This window comes from Triticum urartu, chromosome 4A (genome assembly GCF_056163025.1).
Source record: "Triticum urartu cultivar PI428250 chromosome 4A, HENAU_Tu73, whole genome shotgun sequence".
NCBI classification, from domain to species: domain Eukaryota; kingdom Viridiplantae; phylum Streptophyta; class Magnoliopsida; order Poales; family Poaceae; genus Triticum; species Triticum urartu.
In genome coordinates this window covers 567070076-567097212 of record NC_141876.1, presented here as the reverse complement: position 1 = coordinate 567097212, position 27137 = coordinate 567070076, and the positions used below count along the sequence as shown (strand labels likewise).

The following is a 27137-nucleotide window of genomic DNA, read 5'->3' as shown; positions in this document are numbered from 1 at the left end:
GCACCCCAGTGTTCGAACCTTGAGGGTTTTGCCGGAACCCGAGATCCGACATTTGGTGCGCCAGGTAGGGGTGCATCGGAGCTCTCCTTCCACCAACCGATCCACTCATTGATCCTTCGCGCTCCGCGGCTCCGATGTCAGGCGACTCAAAAGCCAATGCCGACCGCTGGGCGGCCTGGCCGGCTAGGGCGGCGCCGTCTGCCCAAGAAGACCTCAACCCCGCGCCTCAGGCAGCAAACGCACCGCCAAACACCGCGAGGCATGGGTGGCGCGGTCACTCACCCTCTGCTCTTACTCCACGACAGGCACGAGCTTCTGCAAGGGCTGCAAGCCACGCTGCGGCGACGGCACCGCACACCTGGAGGGAGAAGGCAAACATGCGGGCTGCACTCACGGTGGCGTGGGAGTTGCTGCGGTGCCGGCTGATGGAGAGCGGCCAGGATGCACTGCTGGAATGTGTCGCCAAGCTCCTGGACGCAACAGCCACAGGAGCACCGCCCTTCTGCTACCAGCTCACGCCCGAGGCAGCGGCAGGATCCCACGGCGGGCCTCGCCGCGCCCGCGTACCCCCGAGTGCGCCTAGGGGCTTCGTTGATACCAGCATGATCCATAGCAAAGGGCGCCCCCTCGCACCCGCACCACCTCAGATGGGTGCGGGCACGAGTGTCGCCGCACACTGCCCCAGTGGGGGGCTACCCCACCATCCTCAGGATGGCGTCATGGGTCGGGCGACATGGAGCGTGGGGCACTTCGGCGAGGTCTTCGGGGCAAGGGCCTCGGAGGCCTACGTGCCCCGCATGATGAACCAGGAGTACACGCCAAAGGATGACCCCGACTCGTACCTCGAGCCAGGCTGGGAAGAGGAGGTGCTAGGAGCTGAGGCCTTCCAGGAGCCGCCCGAGAGCCCCACCAACCACGCCATCGACAACAGCTACAGGGTACCACTAATCTCCCAGGGGCAGGCTTACGCTAACCATGAATCGCAAGTGAACCAGGTCACAGCGCCAGGCGACGGTTCTAGCATGGCGGTATCCGCCTGACCAAGAGAAGCTCACTGGGGGCTGCGTGGGAGAGGCCGGGAGCAAGGCCCCTCCCCATGTCGCACAAAGCAAGGCATCACCCGGAGGTAGGCCCTCTGCTGGGGAGGTGCCGGCGAGCCTACCCTCGGCAGAAGACCCGTGGTCACCGATGGCACCGCTGGCGTCCCCTCTGCCCCTGTTGGTGCCGTCCTGGTCTCCGGTTGTCCCAACGGTGGTGGAGGGTGGCGCAACGCGGGGCCCTCGTCTGGCGATATGAAGTAAGGCTCACGCCTGTGAAGATTGCCGCCCGTGACACTCTCACGTAATAATGAGTGGGGATGTACACGTCCCGGAGTCTCAGGAGTGCTGCCCTTGGGCCTCGGGGGCTCACTCCCAAGTCTTAGTGGCAGCACTTAGCTCCGCGCTGGTGAGAAGACGTCGAAGACTAGACTAGGCACCGGACGCGGCTATTTGCTTTCAATCTCTTTTCTGTAACTCTGCCTTCTGAATTTGGATTTGAGTTGAAGTTGAATTTTCATTGATGCGCGCGGGGGGTGCCTTTTCTCGTTCGAGCGATTTCTTGCTATGTGGTTCTTACCTTATTTCGGAGTTCGCGCATGTTGCTTCCCCCTCGCGGGCCCCTCGCGAGCGGGGCTCGGCATGGCGCACACGCGCCACGTGCATGACGCGCCACGACTAGCGCTTGATCATCACGCCGCCCCCTCGGGCGTGACGATGAGCTCCTCAGAGGCTCCTCAGGAACTCGCAACCTCGTGAGTCAGTTCAGAACCTGACCAGGTTAAGGTAAGTTACAACGGCAAACTTGCCCCAGCATACGTAAGTTCGTAAAGACACATATTCAACTCAGCCTAAAAGGATAGAGGCAGTAGCATATTTACATGAGGGGCTTCCCCTACCAAAATGCTCTTACAACCTTTGGGTCCGCGCCCGAGTTTCTACGTGCAGGGCAAACAGCTAGGAAGCACGGAATTAGTCGGACAGGTCCCTCGCCGCGTCCCTAGGATCGCCCTCAGACGCGTTGCTGGCATCGCTGCCGCCATCTCTAGCATCACCATCACCTCCACCGGCGCCGCCATCGCCATCGTCGACCACGTCGCCTTCGTCCGCCGCGACCACCACCCTGTCGTCATCGAAAGTGAAGGCCCTAACCAGCGCGTCCACGTTGTCCTCAACCCATCGCGCCAGGTCACCCCGGATGGCTTCGGGTATGGGAGCAATGGCGGCGTCAAAGTCGAAGTTGGGGTCGGCGTTCTGGAGATGGCTGAAGACGCGGGAGAACGCACGCCCGAGCAGGCCGCGGCTCCTCTCTTCAACAAGTTGGCGAGCCCTCTCGGAACGATTCTCCAGGTGCGTCACCATGTCGGTGAAGAAGCGGAGGTGGCTAGTGTAGTCGTTAGCATGGGGATGAGGAGCATTCTCATCGCAGATGTGGCCCAGGGCGGTGTTGGCCCCGTTCCTAAGGTCCTGGAGCATGGGGGCGTGCATGCGCTCCAATATCCGCCGCTGAAACATTTCCTACATGTTCTGCAGCGCGACAGACTCAACGTTGGTGACCCACTGCCGAAGAGGGAGCAGCTCAGCGCGGGCGGAGGCCAGCTCAGCCTGCACCAAGGCCAGGGCGGCTGCGGCGGCCTCCTCGCGCCGCTCCACCTCGACCAACCTGGACTTGAGGGCAGCAGTCCTACATGCAGCCTCAGCCTCTACGAGCTTCAACTTCAGGTCGAACCTATCCTCAAGACCTGCGCAAGCCTCAGCCACCTGGCTATTGACCTCCTCCTGGGCCCTGGCCTCACGCGCGCCAATAGCATCCTCCGCTTTGGTGACTTGACGCTCCCTCGTCTCTAGCCGCTCAAGTTCAAGGCTGCGCTCCACGGCTTCTAGCGCCAACGCTTCCTCGCGCCTCCGGACCTCTTCCTCTTAGACAGGCGTCCCTCTTATCAATGCCAGGACGGCTCTACGCGTCTCCACTTGCTGTTCCAAGGAGGCGTTCCAGGCTTGGAGCTCCCGCGAGCGTTCCTCTGCGATCTCCCAGCGGCAGTCAGCTTCTCGAGCTTCTTCCAAGGCTCAGGAACAGGCTTCGCGTGAGGTTGCGAGGGATGCCTCAGCCTTCGCATTATCAAGCTCGCGCTGGTGGCGCCCGAGGTTGATACCCACCTTCAACTTACGCCGCTCCTCCACCAGCCGAAGGCCCTCGACCATGAGGCGCGCGTCCACATCCACGAGCTCTTCACCAAGCCGGTTCATTGCGCCCATCGCCTCCTGGAAGAGCTCGCGGCGGACGACGCTTCCTTCCTGCGCCGATTCGAGCATACTGCTGACTCCATCCTCCTCCACGGGGACCGTGGATGAGGCCCGAAGCGACTCGCCCCCTTTCAGCAGGGGGCTAGGGGCTGGCGCCCGCCCATTTGCGGGTCGGGCCTCACGAGGGGCCCGAACGAGTGAAGGCCCGCTGCTTGAAGTAGACCCCAGGGTCGAAGCCAACCAGTCACCGTCCACGACCAGGGGAGGAACCCTTGGCATGCTTGCTATGCTCCAATCAAGGCCGTGAAGAAGAGACGGCGAAGGCGCGAGCCCAAGACACCTTGTTGACAGGCCGGCTTCCCCGGTTGACTCCATGCCATGGGCAGCGCACGGGCTTGCAGAGCTCAAGTCTAGCGGGGGAAACGGGGCGAGAGGAAGTTGCTTCTCAGGAGGTTCCGTGGCCTTGGTGGAAGGGATCCTGAAGAGACATCATCAGGAAGGGAAGCAGCATACAGAAAATCACCAAGATAAGGTACTTACTCGTCAACGGCGATGTACTTTCTCCGTTTTAACGGCCCGAAGGTGCTGCTGCCGTGGCTTCGGGACCCCTTCCTCTTGCAGAGCTCCGCGAAGTCCACGCAAAGCCGGCCGAAGCGCTGGACATGGCGGCCAACACGAGGCACAACCGGAGAAGCGCTCGAAGGGGCAGCCTCAGGAGCGCCAAGATGAGGGGAGCTATCGGGCTCTGCCTCACGGCGGCCTGCCGAGGCCTCAAGAGCCCCGGCCTCGGGAGACGCGGGCTGCATCGCCACCTCAACTGCGGCCCCAGGGCAAGGATTGCGGGTTCCCGAGGATGACGCCTCGGCATCCCTGGGCGGCTTCAGCACCTCAACACCTGCTCCATCGGCCTTCGGCGGTGCTTTCCCCCCTGCATCCACCCTCGGGGCGAGCTCGACGCTAGCGGCAAGGAGGGGAACCACGTCGACGGGGTTCTCACGGGGGCCCACCAGACCAACTGGGCGTAGCCCCCACTCATCGAAGGAGGGCATCTGCTCTGCGAATGTCTCCTTGTTCAAGCAGCGGTACAGAAGGCAACTCTTCCTTGGCAAGTCGTCTGGAAACGGGACACCCGTCAGGACCTCGAGCACCGTTCGCCGCGCCTCAAGAGGGAGCCCAGACTCCTGAAGTCTCATGTGGTCCTTGCTGCTAAGCAATGCCCACATCGGTCGAGAATGGCGCTGAAGAGGAGCGATTCGGCGCCAGACGAACTCCTTCACCACCATAGGCGCAGTCACATCAAGATCCTTGAGCCACTTTAGCCTGATCCAGACAGGGGCAAGGCACGAATCGGCGAGCCTTTGGTGGCACCAAGCGGAGTTGGGAATAGCGGGCGCTGACGGAGAAGAGAGCAGGGGCTCAGCACTCCGACATCAACAAACACCCACCGTGTCCAAAACTCGCTCGTGGACGGTGGGAGCTCGAAGTCAATCCCCGCACCGGCCGTCGCCGCCACGGCCTGGAAGCTCAGACATCCTGAGCTCTGTCGGGGATCAATCAGGTGCAACGAGAAGAAGTGGCGGAGAAGGGCCACGGAAGGAGCAATGCCTACCATGGCCTCGCAAACAAAGGCGAAGACGGCGAGAAGGGTCACGGATTGGGGATCAAGGTGCAACATGTGGATCTGATAATGCGCAAGCACAGCGTTGAAGAAGGCGGAGAAAGGAGGAACCAAGCGAGCCCAAAGGGCGTCGATGAAGAATGGGACCTCGATGGCTGTCCGGTCGACGCGAGCATGAGATGTAGGCCAGGACACCGTCCTTCCCCACTCATTGAAGCTTGAGGAGAGCATGGGACGCACCTTGTCCATGGCTTCCTAGTTGAGCACCAGCGATCTGCCAACGGCAGGCTTAGCTGCCGGGCACAGCTCGGCGGAGGACAGGGGACTCTTCCCTTTCTCCGACTGGTCCGGTGCCATGGCGATGGGAAGATTGAGCTCAGATCGGATCGGGGGGAGAGGCTGAGCTACGAGGAAGCAGAAGAATTGGAGAGTGCGTGGCAACAACGGGAGGGAAACCGTGTAGACCGTGGTGGCCGCCTAGCCAAGCGGGTATCAAGGTAGCGTGGTGAAGCGGAGACGCCCACATCCAATCAACCGCCATGCATCGACCAAGGCCGCAGGCTATTGGGGCCCGTGGCGCTCCGCACTTGACCTTTGGCTTCGCCCCGAAGTTCCCGAGCGCGCCTTGGGCCCGGGGGCTACTGTCGGCGTTCTGGGAATGGGGGTCCCCAAACTTGCCTGCCTGCAGCCCATGGCGTGGCTCTGCGAGCGGGACCGTACGGCCCATCTTCACCAACAAGCACTCAAGACCCTCGCGAAGGGCCAATCCTCGTGAGGCGGACGACACAATACCTCCTCAGGAGCGCCCTCACCAGGCTGGCTCGCGAGGGGCGGAGAGTTCAAGGCAAGGCAAAGCTCGCGAGGTTTCAACGACATGAGCCATGATGATCAGGATCAGGCGGGCGCCAACGCGCACAGTGTCCTTGTTTCCTCTTTAGTGCTAAGGAAGTAAGCGCATGCGCGGAGTACCGAGGTGTCAAGAAAAGGTTTCCATATCAGTGAAACGAGACCAAGACCCACAGGACAGCAGGACGGAGGTCACCGTGGAGCCCAAGACGGCGTCACTACCAGAGCCTTTGGCAGGCGAAGACTACTTTTGCCAGGATAAGCTATACTAGCTGTCCCCTTTCAAATTGGTCGTTGTTGGCTCCCTTCCCGCTCAATATTTGGGGAGAGGACCAAGGCCTCTATAAATAGGACTAGCCACCACCATAGCTAGGGGGCGGATCGACCTCATCTAGAGCTGAGAGAAGAGAGACCCGAAACATCACAAGTTCACCTAGTACAAGAACACCTCTCCTCAGGAGGCTATTGTTCCCCTTGTATTGTTCATCCTCAGCCCAAGAGGCAATCCACCACCACCACACTGGAGTAGGGTATTACACCACAACGGTGGTCCGAACCAGTATAAATCGTGTGTCCTTTGTGTTGCGAGTTCGTTGAGTTAGCCCTTGAGATCTTACCGAAGCTAGGACGTGGATCGGTAGGGGGAGATCTCCGCGCGCAGCCCGGTGTTCGAACCTTGAGGGTTTTGCCGGAACCCGAGATCCCATAGTCTCTAATGCATAACCCCAAAATGATAGTGGTAAATCGGTAAGAGACATCATAGATCGTACCATATATAATAAATTACGGTTACGATGTTCGGACACACCATTACGCTGTGGTGTTCTAGGTGGCGTGAGTTGCGAAACTATTCCATATTGTTTTAAATGAAGACAAAATTCCTAACTCAAATATTCGCCTGCACGATCAGATCGTGGAAACTTTATTTTCTTGTTACGATGATTTTCCACTTCACTCTGAAATTCTTTGAACTTTTCAAATGTTTCTGACTTATGTTTCATTAAGTAGATATACCCATATCTGCTCAAATCATATGTGAAGGTTAGAAAATAATGATACCCGCTGCGAGCTTCAACACTCATCGGACCGCATACATCAGTATGCATTATTTCCAATAAGTCAGTGGCTCACTCCATTGTTTTGGAGAATAGAGTTTTAGTCATCTTGCCCATGAGGCTTGGTTCGCAAGCATCAAGTGATTCATAATCAAGTGATTCCAAAAGCCCATTAGCATGGAGTTTCTTCATGCGCTTTACAGCAGTATGACCTAAATGGCAGTGCCACAAATAAGTTGCACTATCATTATTAACTTTGCATCTTTTGGCATCAATATTATGAATATGTGTGTCACCACAATCGAGATTCAACAAAAATAGACCACTCATCAAGGGTGCATGACCATAAAAGATATTACTCATATAAGTAGAACAACCATTATTATCTGATTTAAATGAATAACCGTCTCGTATCAAACAAGATCCAGATATAATGTTCATGCTCAACACTAGCACCAAATAACAATTTTTCAGGTCTAAAACTAATCCCGATGGTAGATGTAGAGGTAGTGTGCCGACGGCGATCACATCGACCTTGGAACCATTTCCGACGCGCATCGTCACCTTGTCCTTAGCCAATCTTTGTTTAATCCGTAGCCCCTATTTCGAGTTGCAAATATGAGCAACAGAACCAGTATCAAATGCCCAGGCGCTACTACGAGCATTAGTAAGGTCACATCAATAACATGTATATAAAATATACCTCTCACTTTGCCAGCCTTCTTATCCACCAAATACTTGGGGCAGTTCCGCATCCAGTGACCAGTCCCTTTGTAGTAGAAGCACTCAGTTTTAGGCTTAGGTCTAGACTTGGGCTTGTTCCCGGGAGCAGCAACTTGCTTGCTATTCTTCTTGAAGTTCCCCTTCTTTCCTTTGCCCTTTTTCTTGAAACTAGTGGTCTTGTTAACAATCAACACTTGATGGTCCTTCTTGATTTCTACCTCCGCAGCTTTGAGCATTGCGAAGAGCTCAGGAATAGTCTTTTCCATCCCTTACATATTATAGTTCATCACGAAGCCTTTGTAGCTTGGTGGCAGTGATTGAAGAACTCTGTCAATAACACTATCATCCAGAAGATTAACTCCCAGCTGAGTCAAGTGGTTATGGTACCTAGACATTCTGAGTATCTGTTCACTGACAGAACTGTTCTCCTCCATCTTGCAGCTATAGAACTTGTTCGAGACTTCATATCTCTCAACTCGGGCATTTGCTTCAAATATTAACTTCAACTCCTGGAACATCTCATATGGTCCATGACATTCAAAACGTCTCTGAAGTCCCGATTCTAAGCCGTAAAGCATGGCACACTAAACTATTGAGTAGTCATCAGATTTAGCTTGCCAGCCGTTCATAACGTCCGGAGTTGCTCCTGCATCAGGCCTTGCACCTAGCGGTGCATCAAGGATGTAATTCTTCTGTGCAGCAATGAGGATAATCCTCAAGTTACGGACCCAGTCCGTGTAGTTGCTACCATCATCTTTCAACTTAGCTTTCTCTAGGAATGCAGTAAAATTCAAGGGAATGGTAGCACGGGCCATTGATCTCCAAGATAGATATGAAAAAACTATCAGGACTAACTGCATGATAAATTTAAGTTCAATTAATCATATTATTCAAGAACTCCCACTTAGATAGACATCCCTCGAGTCATCTAAATGATCACGTGATCCATATCAACTAAACCATGTCCGATCATCACGTGAGATGGAGTAGTTTTCAATGGTGAACATCTACATGTTGATCATATCTACTATATGATTCAAGTTCGACCTTTCGGTCTCAGTGTTCCGAGGCCATGTCTGTACATGCTGGGCTTGTCAAGTTTAACTCGAGTATTCTGCACGTGCAAAAATGTCTTGCACCTGTTGTATGTGAACGTAGAGCTTATCACACCCGATCATCACGTGGTGTCTCGGCACGACGAACTGTCGCAACGGTGCATACTTAGGGAGAACACTTATACCTTGAAATTTAGTGAGGGATCATTTTATATGCTACCGCCGTACTAAGAAAATAAGATTCATAAAAGATAAACATCACATGCAATCAAAATAAGTGACATGATATGGTCATCATCATCTTGTGCCTTTGATCTCCATCTCCAAAGCACCGTCATGATCTCCATCGTCACCGGCTTGACACCTTGATCTCCATCGTAGCGTCGTTGTCGTCTCGCCAACTATTGCTTCTACAACTATCGCTAACACATAGTGATAAAGTAAAGCAATTACATGGCAATTGCATTTCACACTACTACGGGTTGCTGCTAACGCGACACTACGATCAGAGACCCTTGGACGAAACTGTGTGCGATGCCATAATCGCAAACGGTGGTGTAAAAAAACCCATCAAAAAAGGTGCAAAACATTTGCGATGGAGGATGCATAAAACACGATTCAGCTTTATTAGCGTGTTCAGCTCAATTAACTGTTTGCGATGAGGAGGAACAAAAGAAATGGGCAACCAGATGAAGGTGTGTGCGATATACAGCATACAGTTCACTCAAATGAACTATTTGTGATTAGGCAACACAAAAGAAACGGGCAGCCAGATGAAGGTGTGTGCGATGTACGGCATGCGGTTCACTCAGATAAACTGTTTGCGTTGAGGCAAGAGAACAGAAACGGTTCAATATAACAAGATTTGTGTGATACGCGGCAAATAGGTCTGTAATCAGAAATGTGTGCGAATACCAATAATAACATAAACGGTTCCCTAGTGTGGTCCGTGTTCATCTGATCATCATCTCCTTCTTGTGCTAGCTCGATGTTCCTTCTTCTATACCCCTATATAGTGTGTGAATAACTTTGAAAGATGGTGTTGGATGAAGCTAATCCGACAGTGCAGAGATGGCAAATCCAAGCACTACTAGCCGTTGGATATCATCAACATTCCACTAGATTATGCCACATGTACAATCTAGAAGACTCCATGGTTGAACTTAAGCATAATGCACAAACCTCAAAACACAAGCACTTCTCCTTTGTTATAGAATCGTTCATATCATAATTGCCCAAACTTTTTTTCTAAATGAATTGCCATTATTTGTTTTTACTTTATGCTTTACACTGCGCAATCCCATGAATCTTAACCTTTTTATAAAACTAATTGATTTTGAATGAGATGAACTATAAGAACTAAATGAACATCTACATCATGCATATATGACTCAAAGCTTTACATGCTATAGTGTGTGTTTATTCATAATTTGGTTCCAAGTCTCATGCGTTCAATGCATGTGTACCTTACTAGTATGCTAAGTTTCCATTAATTGATGGCTTTTTATGAACACGCCACCGTTTCCCACCATTTCCTCACCTGTTTCCCGCCACCCAGCGATATTGCGCATAGGCGGCGCGTGACGCACGGAGGCGACAAGCGCAGCCTGTAGCACATCCACCTTTTCCAAGCATGCCAACCCACCAAAGCGCCTCCTTTGACATCAACCTCGTCGACGAGGAAAACGAGCAGGAGCCACGGCCCGTCGAGGCCAAGGCGCTCCCCGGCAACGCGATGAACGACGTCATGATGCACGTCATCGCTAGGGTTGAGCAGACCTTTGGCGCATGGCGCTTGAGCGCCGCGGATCAAGATAGGCATGTCAGCGACGACTGGCTGCAGCTCGCTGCACAACATGATCGATGGCGCGCCGTAGAGCAAGGTAGGCGCGTCCGCACCGATAGGCTGTGGCTCGCCACACGGCGAGACCGTGAGCGCCGCAGAGCAAGAGGCGCGGCGCGCCGCACAACAAGAGCGGATCCATCAGCGCTTGCCTGCTGTCAACACGGCGTCGCAGCTGGGTACACGTCCGGTCAGTACCCCCATTCCTCACTAGGAGTGGGCAGAGGCCCTCAGCGCCATACTTGCACCAGAGGCCGGCCGCGCCATACTTGCACCGGAGGCCCGCCGCGCCGTTCGCATGGGTGCCGCCGTTCGCCTTGTTCGCGTCCCGCTAGATGCCAACGTGTTGGTCCGTAGGCTCGACCGCTTCCTTGGCCCAAGTGTCCACCTAGGCGCAATATAGGAACATGTCCGTCACATCCTCGAGCTGGTGATCTCTGATGAAATAGACAACTTGGAGCTTGAGATCGCATTCCAGATGTACCGCGAGCGTGTCGATCGCTTGGACGAACGCCTGCACGAGTTCAGGAAGAGCCAAGAGCTACCGTAGGCAAGGGCTGCTGGTCATGGTCTCATGGACGCGTTTTATTTTGAAAGTCGTTTCGACGTGGACAGCCATGTATTCACAGCAATCATAGTATTGCTCTGTTTATTGCTCTATTTTAATGTGTGTACTCTGCTTTCCATTCTTATATGTTCTGTTTCAATGTATGTATATACGCTTTCCATTCTGTATATGTGGATGATAACAGCTAGATTCAAATTAGTATACAAAATAGATAGAAAATGAAATTCATAGTATATATATATATATTAAATATTCATTAGCTCATCATAGAATATATAATTATATATAATATCATCACATATACGTGATGATACTTAACTACTAGGTACAATGCATAAAATTGAAAACAAACAATACTAAAACTAATAATCCCTCCTGGGGCCAGTATTCCGGCAGCCCCTCGTCAGCAGCTCCCTGATGCGCGGCGTCTTCCCAGTGCGGAGGCAATACTCCGCCTCCTCCGCCTCGCAGTGCTTGATGTACCGATTTACCTCTTGCTGGCAGACGCGTGCGGCCGATCTTGCCATTTCGTTGGGCGCCCACCGGAGCTCCTCGTCGGTGGCATGCTGGAGCTTATCGGCCCACCTCCACGCAGCGACGAGGCGCCCAGCGCCTATGACCTTCCTAGCGAAGTACCCGTCTTCGTACACCTCCTCATCATGACGACGCGCCCGCCCCCAAAGCTCCACCGCCTCCTTTTTCCAGGCGGCATCACGGGCTTCACAGGCCGCCTGGTACCTGGCTTCCTCCTCCGCCATCTCCTTCTTGAACGCCACTTGCGTGGCTTTCTCAGCCGGCGGCAGCGACTTCCACAGACAAAGATAGTACTGGCCCCAAAACCAATCCAAAGTTGGGGGTCCCGCGCAACCTCGTCAGGCGGCGCATAGGGGTCCTCGTCGCTACTAATCGAGTGAGCGTCCTTGGGGGCAGCGACTCCTCGTCGACGCGTGGGCAGACTAGCGGTGCCATGGCAGAGATTTGAGAGAGAGAGAGAGAGGGCGAGCGAGGGGAGGATGTAGATGAGAATGCAGGCGGGACGACGTGAGCAAGGTAGTATTTATTGGCGGCTAGAATCTAGATCGACGGGGACAGTACACACGCCGGTCGCTGGAATTTAAGAGTACTGTATTTTGAATTACACATGATTCCCATAGCAAAATCCATGTGTGAACATAATAGCTAACGGTTTCCAATACAGTTGTAGTAGTGCACGTTAGACGTGGAAAAAATATTGAAGGCCGTAAGAGGAAGCTATCTCCCGTTCGTCATCACACATGCATTGTTCCCTCTTGAAACCACGAGCCTTCTAGTGAGTTGCTCCGGTTTGTGAGGGGTGTATGTGTCCAAACTTTCGTCAAACATGTCAATTTCTTTACCACATTATCTTGGTGGCATGACACTACATCAACCAAGGTTTCATGTTTTTCTGAATTTTTTTTATTTTTTTAATTAAAATGCCATGTCACTCCATGCATACGTATGCATGTGTCCATGTCGTGAGACCAATATGTTTGAAAATTCCTTCTAATTTACTGCACACGAAATTAACTTGCATACAAATACACAGATATGATTTTTCAAACCGTTTTGGTTAGGCGTTGCATGTAGATGTAGTTCAAATTTGAATTACGGTTATTAAATGGCTAGAAAATCACTTAAATATCTTTAAAAGGTCAAATGACCTCTAGAATTTTAAAAAAAAATCACATTACAGTTGTAGTAGTGCACGTTAGACATAGAAAAAAATTGAAGGCCGTAAGAGGAATCTATCTCCCGTTCGTCATCAAACATGCACTGTTCCCTCTCGGAACCACGAGCCTTCTAGTGAGTTGCTCCGGTTTATGAAGGGTGTGTATCCAAACTTTCGTTAAACATGCCAATTTTTTTCCACATCATCTTGGTGGCATGACATTCCATCAACCAAGGTTTCATGTGTTTCTGATTTTTTTTATTTTTAGAATTAAAATGCCATGGCACTCCATGCTTAATTGTGTCATAGCCGTTAAACCAATATGTTTGAAAATTCCTTCCAATTTACTGCACATGGAATTAAATCGCACACAAGTACACAAAATACGAGTTTTCAAACTGTTATGGTTAGTTGTTGCATGTACATGTAGTTCAAATTTCAATTACAGTCATTAAATGGCTAGAAAATCACTTAAATGTCTTAAAAGGTCAAATGACCCCTGCAATTTTCCAAAATTTGACATGACAGTAGTATTAGTACTACAAAATTTCTGATACATTTAAAACACCATCCGTTGCCACTGTACTCCAAATTCCTCTTTCACAGCTAATAAAAATATCTATAACATCACACAGTTGTTTTCTAGGAACCGTTTGCGATGAAAATATCTGGGTCTATTTAAGTCTCCCTCCTCAAGCTTCGCCGGCTCGTCTGCTCTAGTGCCGGCAACCCCCGAATCCATGAATCTCGACCCCCATTCCCGCACCCCTTCTTGCAAAGATGACACCGTGGAAACGCTTCGTGAAGGCCCGTACGATGGGCGCGTCCCCCCCCCCCCGAGCGCCGCTGCCTATGCCGACAGTGCCGCCGCATCCGCATTGAGCGCGGACGCTTCCGCCGAGAGGGCGTCTGCGGCAGCCAACAGGGCAGCTGCAGTAGCCGAGACGGCTGCAGCTGCTGCTGCGATGGCGGTTGTAAACGCTGAGAGCACTCGAGTTGCCATCTGTGTCACCGATGTCGCCCTGGCCCGGGTCGAGGCCATCCACGCCAAGATCGAGGATGCACACGTCAAGATATTCCAGGCCGCCTCGGACTCCAGCATGCAACCCATGTCTGAAAAGGTGGCGGTGGTCATGGAGCACCTGCTTCCTCATGAGGTCGCCGAGCGGGAGCTAGAGATGCAGGAGGCGACGGAGATCGAGGAGTGCCGAGAGGAGGAGCTGCACATGGCTGAGGTCGAGGTAGAGAATAGTCTGCCCGTCGAGGAATCAAAGATGGAGTACTAACGCGAGCTCTGACGCAGCCACTACTACGAGTATTACAACCTTGAGGGCGGCGCCGAGGACGAGGACGAGGACGCGGTCGACTTCAGCAAGGGGGACGCGGAGTCCACCAACGGCGGCATGTCACTAGGACAAGTCATCGATGTCTCATCTCACACCGGCGATGCATAGGCCGGCGCAGCAGACGATTTGTTAAAATTATCCGTACTTAGGCTTTGTTTTTAATGCTGGTCTTTTGTTAGAGCAATGTTTAGGTGAACTGGCTCTGTTTAATTAGTAAAATTGCTCGATTCAGTAAGTGTGGTCTGTCTACTGTACGCTCTTTTGTGTGCCCAAATTAGCAAGTGAGGTTAAATTATGCAATGACGTACCCGGGGAAATTTTCACCAAAATTTGAATTATCAAACTCATCCCATGCGCGTAAAGTAGAAGAATCATTTGTGATGCACACAATCGTTCAAAGTGAAAGGTCTGGCGGCACCGCACGCAAAGTTTCCCTCCACATTTTCAAAATTTTGGCCTACCGCCAAAATATCTAGCCCCACCCCCTTCCCCACCCCATTTTCTCCCCGAACACAAGTCACATTTCCCCTGTTTTCTCCTTCCTTCCTTCCTTTCTAAGCTATAGCCGCTTCCTCGCTCTTGCCGTCTCGCATCCTACCGCCGGGGGCGCCATGGTCTTCTTCAAAGACCTCTCCAGCGGTTCCTCCTCCGGCGACGACTCCTTCATCACCCGGGTATGCCTCTCTTCTCTCTCTCTCTCGGGCTATGACTTGGAATGAATGATTTTTACCCGGCGGTCGATTTGAGTCATTTCTTCCTCTTGTAGCTCCCTAGGACCATCAGTGGCAACGAATGGAGCGGGGTGGCTGAAGATCTATCTGCTCGTTGTCACCATCAATCTCCATGCGTGAAGCTAGTTGCGTTTGATTCTGTGGATAGTGGGAGGAAGTTTCTGGCATGTGCAGAGAAGGTTAGACCTCTTTCGTTGTTACAAATCATTTGTTAGATGTGATTCAAACACTGTCACGGTCCCAATCCATTCATACCACACCTTCAACCAAACACATCATAAGACAGTGTCACAGTTTGTACCTAGTATCTTAAATTGTTGCCATCTCATTAGCGGTGCCATTAGAAAATTATTTGGCACTGCTTCAGTAGTTTGTGCACCCAACTTTGGTCCACACATCCGAGGAGCCAAGCAATAAAATACTAAATCTTTATGGCATGAAGGAACTGGGCATCGGAGCAACTACATGCTCTGGACTCCGGGTCCCTATTTTTTTGCTGCATCGGCTCGCCAATGCAGGGCACCGGTGCGAGATGTAGCAACAGTCGTCTTTACCTCAGTTTTGTCATACATAGTGGACGGCCTTACTGCTATTAGTTCTATGTTACTAAAATTGTGCATGTACACACCTGTTAGTATCAATTTGCTGCCATCCAAACACTATCACTATGCTGTTGAAGTTATATTTACCTTCCTCATAAAATATTCAATTTGTTATTTATTGTACATGAGTAAGAACTTGTAGCGTCGTTGTAGTTAATTATAGCTTCTGATGTTCTAGAATTTGGTTGTTGTCTCAGTACCAATTATTTCATTTGCAAACTGGTATTTTTTAGAAGATATGTCATAATTAACATGTTTCTTCAGTTTTTCAAATTAAGCATTGGTGATTTTCTATATTGCTATAAACCCATTTCCCCTACAATTGTTACTGATCAAGAGTGGCCACGGTCTTTGAAGATGTGCCTGGCGAAGCTCTGGAGCATGTATGAGGAAGAGAACAGACGTAGGCTTACAGAAACTATTGTCAACACTGAGGAATATTTGAAGATGCGGGGTAAAAAGTTGAAGGTGGAGAATGAGCTCAGATTTTTTAAATCATACTTTGCTAAGAAGGTGTTGGCGAAGGAGGAGGCACTTTCCCAGTTGGCCCGTGCAAAACAGGTTCTTACTGAACTGAAAGCAGAGGTGGATAAGACGAGCCTGGATGATCTCGATTAGGGAAATGAATATATTGTTCTTATGAAGTTGAACTAGCTATATGGTGTACCGTGTTTTTTTCATGTAGCTACCGTACTGTGATGTTATAATATATTTATGTGCCTGATATGAAATTGGCAAACAGCTGTTCGATATGAAATGTGAATTTGCGTAATACTGGAATTATTAATTGTAAACTAATAAACCTGCTAAATGTGGCATGACACTTTGCAAACGGTTCTAGCAGTAAAAGCGCTTGTGATGGATAGCCCAATGCCACACAGTTTTCTTCACCAAATCATGTGTGATATAGTTGATAAAAGCAAACAGTTAACCAAGGCAGACCGTGTGTGATAGTTACACCTTCCACACACGAGCCTACAAATAAAACTGTGTGGGATGTACGTACGAACAAAAAAGTTTTCCCTAAATTGACTCTATGGGATGTACATAAGAACGGAAACGTATTCCTTGGATTGACTGTGTGTGATATACATACAAACGGAAATGTTCTTCTGGGATTCACCATGTGAGATGTACATACCTATGGAAATGATTTTCTCGAATTACCATGTGGGATGTACATACCTATGGAAATGATTGGATTTTGATGCCTTGCCCGGTCGCACACGGCCCCAGCCTGTGTCCCAGGAGGGCCTATCCCCGATGATTTCTGGATCTTGTGGGAAGGACCCCCCTATCGTCCACCCTCACTTGGCGATGGTTCTAAATGCTGTCACAGAAAGGGGTTAAAAACCGTTTGTTTAGGACCGACGCGCACCAATGTCATACAATAAAGCGACAACCACAAGGCTAATGCCAGTTGCCGATAACTTTTACAAAACATGATAATCTCATACAATAACGTATATCACATCATGTCTTGACCATATCACATCACAACATGCCCTGCAAAAACAAGTTAGACGTCCTCTACTTTTTTGTTGCAAGTTTTACGTGGCTGCTACGGGCTTCTAGTAAGAACCGTTCTTACCTATGCATCAAAACCATAACGGTGGTTTATCAAGTTTACTGTTTTAACCTTCAACAAGGACCGGTCGCAATCAAATTCGATTCAACTATAGTTGGAAAAATAGACTCCCACCAGCCACCTTTATGCAAAACTAGTTGCATGTCTGTCGGTGGAACCGGTCTCATGAACGTGGTCATGTAAGGTTGTTCCGGGCCGCTTCATCCAACAATATCGCCGAATCAAAAAAAATTCAAAAAAATTCTTTGTGTTCTACAACTCTTTGTGTTCTACTCGTGGTCATGTAAGACATTGGTCATGTAAGACATTGGTGGTAAGCAGTATGATGATCACCGCCCACAACTCTTTGTGTTCTACTCGTGCATATCATCTAGGCATAGACCTGGCTCGGATGCCACTGTTGGGGAATGTAGCATGCAATTTCAAAAAAATTCCTACGATCACGCAAGATCTATCTAGGAGATGCATAGCAACGAGAGGGGAGAGCGTATCCACGTACCCTCGTAGACCAAAAGCGGAAGCATTAGCTTAACACGGTAGATGTAGTTGAACGTCTTCGCGATCCAACCGATCAAGCACCGAACGTACGGCACCTCCGAGTTCTGCACATGTTCAGCTCAATGACGTCCCTCGAACTCTTGATCTAGCAAAGTGTCGAGGGAGAGTTTCATCAGCACAACGGCATGGCAACGATGATGGTGATGTGAGCCGCACAGGGCTTCGCCTAAGCACCACGACAATATGACCGGAGTAGTAAACTATGAAGGCGGGCACCGCACACGGCTAAGAAACAACTGTTGTGCTTTGGGGTGCCCCCCTACACAAATCAATTGTTCTTAGCCATGTGTGGTGCCCCCCTCTACCATTTACTCCTCCGGTCATATTGTCGTAGTGCTTAGGCAAAGCCCTGCGCGGATCACTTCACCATCATTGTCACCACGCCGTCGTGCTGACGAAACTCTCCCTCGACACTTAGCTGGATCAAGAGTTCGAGGGACGTCATCGAGTTGAACGTGTGCAGAACTCGGAGGTGTCGTACGTTTGATACTTGATCGGTTGAATCAAGAAGACGTTCGACTACATCAACCGCATTAAACTAGTGCTTCGGCTTTCGGTCTACGAAGGTACGTGGACACACTCTCCCCCTCTCGTTGCTATGCATCTCCTAGATAGATCTTGTGTGATCGTATGAATTTTTTTGAAACTGCATGCTATGTTCCCCAACATAAACATTTATCATGATATAACGAAATATAAATAACAACTTTATTATTGCCTCTAGGGCATATTTCCTTCAGTTAGCTCCAAAATGACCAAGTTTACCTAGGTTAGCTCCAATATAATCCATTTTAGCTAGGTTAGCTCGAAAATGATCCATTTTACCTACGTTAGCTCAAAAATGGCATAATTACTTATGTTAGCACAAAAATGACATATACTTACCCTTTTTTCTTCCAAATTAACATAATAAGCTTAGTTAGCTCAAAATGGCATAATTACCTATGTAAGCTCTAAAATGACACAAATAAGGAATAAGAAGAAGAAAAACAAGGAAGAGGAGAAAAAGAAAGAATAGAAGAAGAAAGAGAAGAAAAGGAAAGAATAAAAGATGAAGAATGAGAAGGAAAGGGGTTAAAACCTTCTTCTTCTAGACTTCTTCTTCTTCTTCTTCTTCAAGTCTTCTTCTTCTTGTCCAAAATGACCTAAGTTAGCTCTAATATGCTTAGTTACCTAGGTTAGCTCAATAATTACCTATACTAAGATGCTTTATATAAAAAATGGCATAATATGCTTAGTTTACTCAAAAATGGCATAATTAGCTATGTTAGCTCCATTTTACCTAAGTATGCTTACTTCTTCTTCTTCTTCTTCTAACTTTGTTGTTTCCAATTTTGCAGATTTTAGTTAATTCACGGAAGCTTGCATGGATGGAGTGCTTGTTTCCGTTTCTGCTTTTATTTTGTATCGATGACCAATGTGGAATTTGTTATATGGATGCATGGAACTATGTGTTGGATGAACAATGTGAAACTATTGCAATATGTATGGGTGGAACTATATGTTGGTTATGTATGTATGATGAAACTTGTGTGTTGGATACGTCATATGTCTGTTGTGCCTGTGAAAAAAATTCATATATTTTGCTGTGAAATTGCTTGGATATAAGAAAAACAGAAAAAAGAGGCAATGCAGCCTCTTTGTCGTTTGCCACCGACGGCAAAGGGCTCTTTGCCGTCTGCCACAAATGGCAAAGAGGCCACGTGGCAGCTACCTGTGCAACCTGGGAGCTATACCATTTGGTTACTTTGCTGTCCGCTGGCAGACAGCAAAGGCTGTCGTTAGCCACCTAACATGGCTAACACCTATTAGTTACCGTCCATTTTCTTTGTCGTCCGCCACGGACGGCAAATGGCCTTTGCCGCCAGCATTGGGGAAACGGACGGTAAAGGGGCTGTTTACCGTCACTCTCTTTGCCGGGCAGGTTTGCCGTCGGTGGCAGACGGCAAAGAGCTTTGCCATCCGCTTTAGGTGCCTTTGCCATCTGTCATGGCAGACGACAAATAAGCTGATTCCTGTAGTGTTCTTCCCAGGCGCCATAGAAGGAAGGAGGGGCGCAGCCAGGGCAGGAGCCCAGGGCGGCCGCCGGCCCTCTTGGGGGCGCCCTTGGCTGCCTCCCCTCCTCCCCCACCTATATATATGAGAGGAGGGAGAGGGGTAACATACACCATGATCCCCAAGCCGTGTGCAGCGCCCCGTCTCCCTCTAGTTCTAGTTCATCCTGCGTTCATGTCCGTTGTTCTTGGCGAAGCCTTGCAGATAGTTTCACCACCTCCGTCACTACGCCATCGTGCTGCCGGAACTCATATACTACTTTGCCTCCCTTGCTGGATCGAGAAGGCGAGGACGTCATCGAGCTGAACGTGTGCTGAACGCGGAGGTGCCGTATGTTCGGTACTTGATCGGGACGAATTGTGAAGGTGTACGACTACATCAATCGCGTTGATAAACGCTTCCACTTAGCGATCTACAAGGGTATGTAGATGCTCTCCCCCTCTCGTAGTTGTGCATCTCCATGGATAGATCTTGCGTGTGCGTAAATTTTTTTTGTTTTCCATGCAACGTTCCCCAACAGGACGAGGTGGACCGGCCATGTGCCTGGGGGAAAATTGAGCCGAGCCACCACGCCGTGGAAGCAGACCTGCCAGTGGTCGTACTCCATGCCTGCGAGCTCAGCCATGTGGAAGGTCCCGAGCCACCGCGGAGTGTGGCTCTCCTGATCCATGATCTTGGCGACCCACGTCCTCGGAGAAGTCCTCGAACCGGCGTAGGGGCATAGCGGCGGGCGGATCGGGCGACCGGCGACGGCGGCTCGATGAAGAGCCCGCGGAGGACGACCCGCGCGTGTGGCGGCGCGGATCCGTGCTGCGGACCGGCGGCAAGGACCAGCGGCCACCACGTCCGGCCATCGGTAGGCCTGCAAGAAAAGCTCGAGACTCATGAGCTGCTCGAGATCGACTCATATTTTGACTCGACTCGAGATCGACTTGAAAAGAAATAAGCTGAGTACGAGCACTTTATGTAGCTTGATCGAGAAACGAGCCACTAGTAGAAAAAGGGCCTTTAGTCCCGGTTCTGAAACCGGGACTAAAGGGTCGGTACTAAAGCCTCCCCCTTTAGTCCCGGTTCTAACTGGAACTGGGACTAAAGGCCTTCTACGTGGCCGCTGCCTGGAGGTCCACCTTTAGTCCCGGTTGGTAACACCAACCGGTACTAAAGGAAATTTTATGAAATTTTTTTGAAATTTTTTTTGAATTTTTTTTTTGAATTTTTTTTGAATTTCGAATTTCTGAATTATTTTAATCTCTAATCTCTAATCACCCCTCATCACTGCTTAATTTAACCTTTAATCTCTAATCACCCCTCATCATTCCAAATCATCTAACTTCCCGAACGGTCACACATCCTCTCACTACTCCAGCCTGAGCACGCTTAACTTCCGGGTTCTATTCTCCCTCGTTTCCAAGTCTGCACTTGTTGTTTTCCTGACAATAGTAAGATGTCAATCCTATTAACCCTCAGGAATTTAGCTTGAGCATGAAGTCACACATTTCACTGTTTGAGTTTGAAACTATTGTTCTAAAAATCAATAATTATTTAGTAACACTAATATTTCTTGAATAAGTAGTTTGACCACAGTTTGACCATAGTTGACCAAAATTCAAAAAAACTGAAATAATTATTTAGTAACACTAATACTTCTTGAATAAGTAGTTTGACCAGATTTAACAAAAATTCAAAAAAAACTGAAATTTGAGCATAACTTTTTTTCCTTTTAGAATTTGAGGATTCTAAAAATTTGCAAACAGGCCATAGGCCGTCTCCATCGGATGCGGATTTTCGTTCCGAACATTTTGATATATTATACGTTTTTCCCGACATCGTATGCAAAAGTTATAGCCATTTTACATTTTCCCTATATTTTTTGCAAAACATGTCCAAATTTAAGTTTTTAAATTTTCCTAACTAGTAGATGTAGTAATATAACTACCTCTCGAAGGATTTTATTTTTTGAAGTTTTTATCATTTTCTTTTGATTTTTTCAAAACAAAAAAGGCGATCCACCGGGGGGTAGAGTTTGAAAATGGGACCTTTAGTCCCGGTTTGATACACAAACCAGGACTAAAGGGCATCGCACCCTTTAGTCCCGGTTCGTGTCTCAAACCGGGACTAAAGGTCTAATCTTTAATCCCGGTTTGAGACACAAACCGGGACTAAAGGGCATCGCACCCTTTAGTCTCGGTTCGTGTCTCAAACCGGGACTAAAGGGCTCAGGTGAACCGGGACTAAAGCCTTAGCCGCACGAACCGGGACCAATGCTCACATTAGTCCCGGTTCGTGACTGAACCGGGACTAATGTGAATATTGCCCCGTGACCAAAGCCCTGTTTTCTACTAGTGAGCTGATCTTGAGTCAGTATTGGCTCGCTCGGTTTTACCTCGATAGTTCGATATCATATAAGTATATTAAATAATTTTCATGTTTATTACGAAGAAATGGTTAGTTTATTACCATATATGTTGTGTGCGAATTTTTCTCCATTTTATTTACTAACAAACATGGAAGCTTAATTAAGAGCAAAGAAAATTTAGCCTCAATATGGTGCATGATCAGCCATATGTTGAATATCTTGTTATTTTTGCCAAAGTTTGAGAGCAGATGCACCTTTGTTTTCTTCTCTTGCAAGTTCATCCATGGTATCTTATCTTCAGTTGAGAAAGAACAGGTCGAAATTTATAGTGACTTCTATGTTGTGGCCTATCTTATGTGAAAATTTGCCTCCACTATTCATGAAAAAATCATCTTATTTAGCTCGAAATTAGTTCGAGATCGACTCGAGATCGTTACAAGCTTAGCTCGAGCCACTTTCTACAGCTCAACCTTGAGCTTAGCTCAATTTGAGAGTATGAGTTGAGCTAAGCCTAGTCCAACTCGCTCGAAATCGACTCGTTTGCAGCCCTAGCCATCAGGGGGGCGGGGGAGGGCGGGGGGCGCGCTGGCGGCGGTGCGGGGGGAGAAGAGGCGTTGATTTTTACTCGGCCGAGTAGAGATGAAGTAAATATCCTCAGATTTTTAGGGAGGGAGTAAAAAATTTACTCCACTAAGCCGTATAGGGAATCGGCTAGGTCAAATTTAGTGGAGTAAAAAGTCAAATTTACTTCACTAAGAGATATTGGGTATGTGCATCTTAGTCATGCAAAGACCGGGTCTGCTCATTGTGTTTGCATCCCCGTAATACTTATTTAGGAGTCAATAAAAACACCCTTTATTGAAACCGCGGATGCGCACGGGCACATACATCTAACCACACACGCACACAACAAGCACAACCCACACACGGTCGGACAGCAAGCTCACGCACAAACACGCTGACACGCGCGCGCGGGCACACACACGCCCGTAATGTGGCCGCAGCCTGACAAAGCGCCAAATGCTAAAGCAACGAACAAACTCGAACGGCTGCAGCAACGAAGAAGAAGCAGGGTTATTACTCGCCGGTCAGAACAAACGCGGCCAACGGTTTGTCGCTTCTCCCGGATCTCTCCCTTTGTTACTTGTACCGTCTCCTGCCTGCTCTCGAGTACAGATACAACCATTTTTATTCATCAATCAGTCTGTCTGATGGCGACATTGTCCCCAGAAAACTGCATTATCAGTTAAGCATCTTGGAGATCGTCCTCGACGTCGACCGCCCAATTGATTTACTTACCCAGGGTGAAACATGACATGCACTTGATCCTCGCCCGTCGATAATTACAAGGTGCTAATCTCACTAGGAAAAACCAGCGATCTCAGTAATCCCAGTGGTAGCTGAAATCAGGGGCCTATCTACGTACAATCTGCATGATGCACGTAACAGTACCGAACTGCGACAGTAGGAACAAGCAGCTAAAGACTACTTTTCTCTTCATTTTTATTTATGTCTGATCTGGGGGAAATTCATGTGAAATAAATAAGATAAACAGAACATTCCGTGCCAAGGAGGAAACCAGATTCTGATTCCATTGTTTTCTAATACTGAACGCGAGCATTGCCGTCCTTGACACGGACTGGGAGGGGATTTTCGCCGTTTACCTGCTGTCCGGTTGCAGTCTCACCGTTGTGCATAAAATCCAGCATCCACCCCTCACTACGCTGGCACCCTCTGGAACAGCCAGCAACTCAAGTCCCCAACAATGTCGCACACGTCCGAGGAAGAGTCCCTGAGCAGCTTCCAGCAGCAACCGAAGCTCGAGGTCGGCGCGGCGGGGCCGAGCAGAGGCGACCCGGCGGCCATGCCCGTGGTGAAAAAGAGGCGAGGTCATCCAGGGAATCCAGGTATATATGTTGCCTCAACTCAAGTTTCAACTATTGTTGGTCTGATGAACACACGTGCAAGTGCAATATAACAATGAGATGCACCAGATGAATGTTTAAAATGGCGACCGTGCATGGTTTGTTAGAAAGTCTCAACTTTACCATACTGTATCTTTCTTAGTACCTAGCAACTGAGATATGGAAGATCAAATTGTCCTTGTTCAGTGTTGTATAGATTTGACCAACGAACTCATGATGTTATGTTTTACTGTTTCATAACAGAAATTTATGTTATTACTTCTATATTTATCTACGGTTTCTCAAAACATGTAGCTCTATAGTTTAAAGAAATAAAAAAACACGAACCTGAATGAGTTCCGCCCATAGGAGTATGATGTAGTATTTGCCAACTCAGCATCACAAAATAAAGCAAATTGTAGTTTCAAGTTCAGACCGCCAATCACATTTCTAATTTTAACACACAAATGGTACAAAGGGATTGCAAATGGATACTAAAGAACAGACTTTGATTTACAATACTGAATTGCTAAATGAACCCACAACATACTAGCCAGGTCAGAAACTGAAGTGATGAACAAAAAAAAGAGTGTTCCAATCTGTGGTAACCTAACATTGGTTTCATGATGTCCATCTTGCAGACCCAGACGTGGAAGTAGTAGCTTTATCACCCAAGACACTCGTTGCGACAAACCGATACATATGTGAAGTCTGCCATAAGGGTTTCCAGAGAGACCAGAACCTCCAGCTCCACAGGAGGGGTCATAATCTGCCATGGAAGCTCAAGCAGAGAAGCAGCACTGACGCTAAGAAGAAGGTGTATATCTGCCCCGAGGTCACCTGCCCGCACCATGATGCAACCCGAGCTTTGGGTGATCTCACCGGCATAAAAAAGCACTTCTCCAGGAAGCATGGGGAGAAGAAGTGGAAGTGCGACCGATGTTCGAAGAAGTATGCTGTCCAATCTGATTGGAAGGCTCACACTAAGATATGTGGCACCAAGGAGTACCGATGTGATTGCGGAACTATCTTCTCAAGGTATGCTTCTCACTTCGGACAATCACACCAAGAATTCAAGCAAATGCATCGTTAACCATGAAAAACAAATATTTTTATCAAGGATACATATGAACATTAAGGTCATTCGGTAAGACAACAGTAATTGTAGACCGGATTACTGACATCATTTTTTTACAAAATGCAGACGCATAATCTGCAGCTAATTGCAACTGAAAATCACATGCTATATGTAGCTTATGTCTCTGTTGCTTACGAAGGAAAATCTTGTTTGTTAGATTAGCTTTCCATATTCACACAGTTTACATACTATTTGAAGCAATGCATCGCAATATTTTAGCATCTGTGGCAGGCCCTGATGAGTATCATATTAGACTAGCCATCGAGCTCACCGCAGCCATGCCATTTAAAATGCAGCATTTCTTGGAACACGACATTTAACTCTACTTTATGTCAATGTAGGAAGGATAGCTTCATCACGCATCGAGCCTTCTGCGATGTATTAGCCGAAGACAACTCAAGGGTTAACCACAGCCTAGCTACAATGGTGGGAAGTCTGCATGGTCAGCATGACATGTATTCACATGGGGTGCCTAGCCCCACTGATATGGTTGCAAACATGTCCAGCAACGACCACAACTCAGACATGCATCTAAGATCATTATCTCCTTATGCTCTCATCACAAGGAACACTGCCTTGTTCTCCAACCAGATACCACCCAAGGATCCAGGATTCCCACTTGATGGAAGTGCATCAGGCTACCCTTACATGTCCATGAACTCCCCATACATGTCCGCGACAGCCCTGCTACAGAAAGCTGCAGAGATGGGGGCAAAGACCAGCCAGGATCCCATTTCACCATTGCTTTTAAAAGGATTCGCAAACAACTTCACCAGTGCTAGAGACCATATGGGCATATCTTCCGGAAGCCAAGGAGATTCTATGGGGAATTCAGCAGCTAACAGTGTTTGCATGAAGGCCGCGGAAGATGAGAGCATGAATGGTCACAACAATATCTTGATCAACTCAGCATGGACCAGTGGCGGCATGATGACACCGACTACCGTGCCTTTAATTGGGCTCATGAACAACCCATTTTCCATGAGACAAGAGAAGGAGAGCCCTCAGATTATGCCTGATATCCAAACGCAGCACAACAGACAAGAAAACATTTCAGGGGTAGGAGATGCGGGCCTAACACAGGACTTTCTAGGGTTAGGAGGCAACGGAAATTTGGATATAAGCTCTGGGACCTATAATACGGATGTGACAGCATTGAGCTATTCTGATGAGCAACAGAAAAATCAGGAGCATATGTATTCTTACCATGAATCATCGCTTGACTCCACTGCATTGGACAAACCTATGTGGGATTCATGATGCTGTGATGCAAACGGTTTCCTTACTCTGGTAGTTCAGTTTCAGCTAAGCTGCCCGAGGTGCAGAATTGGCCATTAAGAAGGTATAGCATGTATGAGAGACAGTGCACCATGTGTATTGTTAGCTTGAATATGGTCAAGAAATAGAGATACAATTTTATTGGCAAAATCAGAAAGTAGCCAGGTAATCTTATCACCATAACCAGGCCATTCAGGGCAGATTTAAGAAACTATTGTATTTTCATTTAGCATAAATATTAATAAATATTTTGGAAGAAGTTGGCACAAAAATTTGATTCGGTGGATGTAGATTGTAGATCAATGTATTCAGCTCAAGAATAGTTGGGATCAACAATGTTATAAAAACAGTCATTCAAAGTAAACAACAGAGTATTCCTTAGAGCATCCCTAGCCCTTGCCCTAAGCTTTAGGGTCCCGATAACTGCCACACGTGTGGTGTATCAGATAGTTGTGCCACACGCCTCGTATGGCATGGACAGCAACCAGTCCACACACCTACGTGTGGGCAAAACAACTAATGCCCACACACATCTTTTTTTCCCTCCTGAACCTCTCACACGCGTGCGTGTGGGCGAAGTTGATAACGCCCACACGCCCGTATGTCAGGCCTCATACCCTTCTGGTCCCGCATGCGACGCGTGACGCCCACCGCGCGCCCGCAGTTGCCATGGTCCAGACCCTCGTCCATGTTCGTTTATCTGCAGTTGCCATGTCGCTGAACTACGGTTGCCATGTCGGACAACTGCATTTGCCATGGTTGCTCAACTGCAGTTGCCATGTATGGTCTGATCTAATGTAGTTGCCATGATTTCATAACTTTAGGAGTTGCCACATACTAACACTAGGCAGTTGAGAGAGTTGTCATGTTCTCACAAGCATGCTAGGGCAGTTGCCATGTAA

The 27137-nt window shown here is 48.7% G+C and overlaps 1 protein-coding gene across 1 annotated transcript; it reads left to right on the top strand.

Moving 5' to 3' along the window:
- Positions 1–23680: 23680 nt before the first annotated feature.
- LOC125531654 (protein indeterminate-domain 7-like) lies at positions 23681–26217 on the top strand. The gene is made up of 3 exons (XM_048695976.2): positions 23681–23822; positions 24461–24857; positions 25299–26217. Exons 1-3 carry the CDS (start codon positions 23681–23683, stop codon positions 26215–26217), a joined length of 1458 nt encoding a protein of 485 aa, XP_048551933.1.
- Positions 26218–27137: the final 920 nt, after the last annotated feature.

Bases quoted from the DNA above. Each gene is read 5' to 3' on its own strand.
- LOC125531654 (XM_048695976.2), top strand. From the start codon at position 23,681: ATGTCGCACACGTCCGAGGAAGAGTCCCTGAGCAGCTTCCAGCAGCAA. The intron at 23,823-24,460 runs GTATATATGTTG...TCCATCTTGCAG, and splicing joins AGGTCATCCAGGGAATCCAG to ACCCAGACGTGGAAGTAGTA. The intron at 24,858-25,298 runs GTATGCTTCTCA...ATGTCAATGTAG, and splicing joins TGCGGAACTATCTTCTCAAG to GAAGGATAGCTTCATCACGC.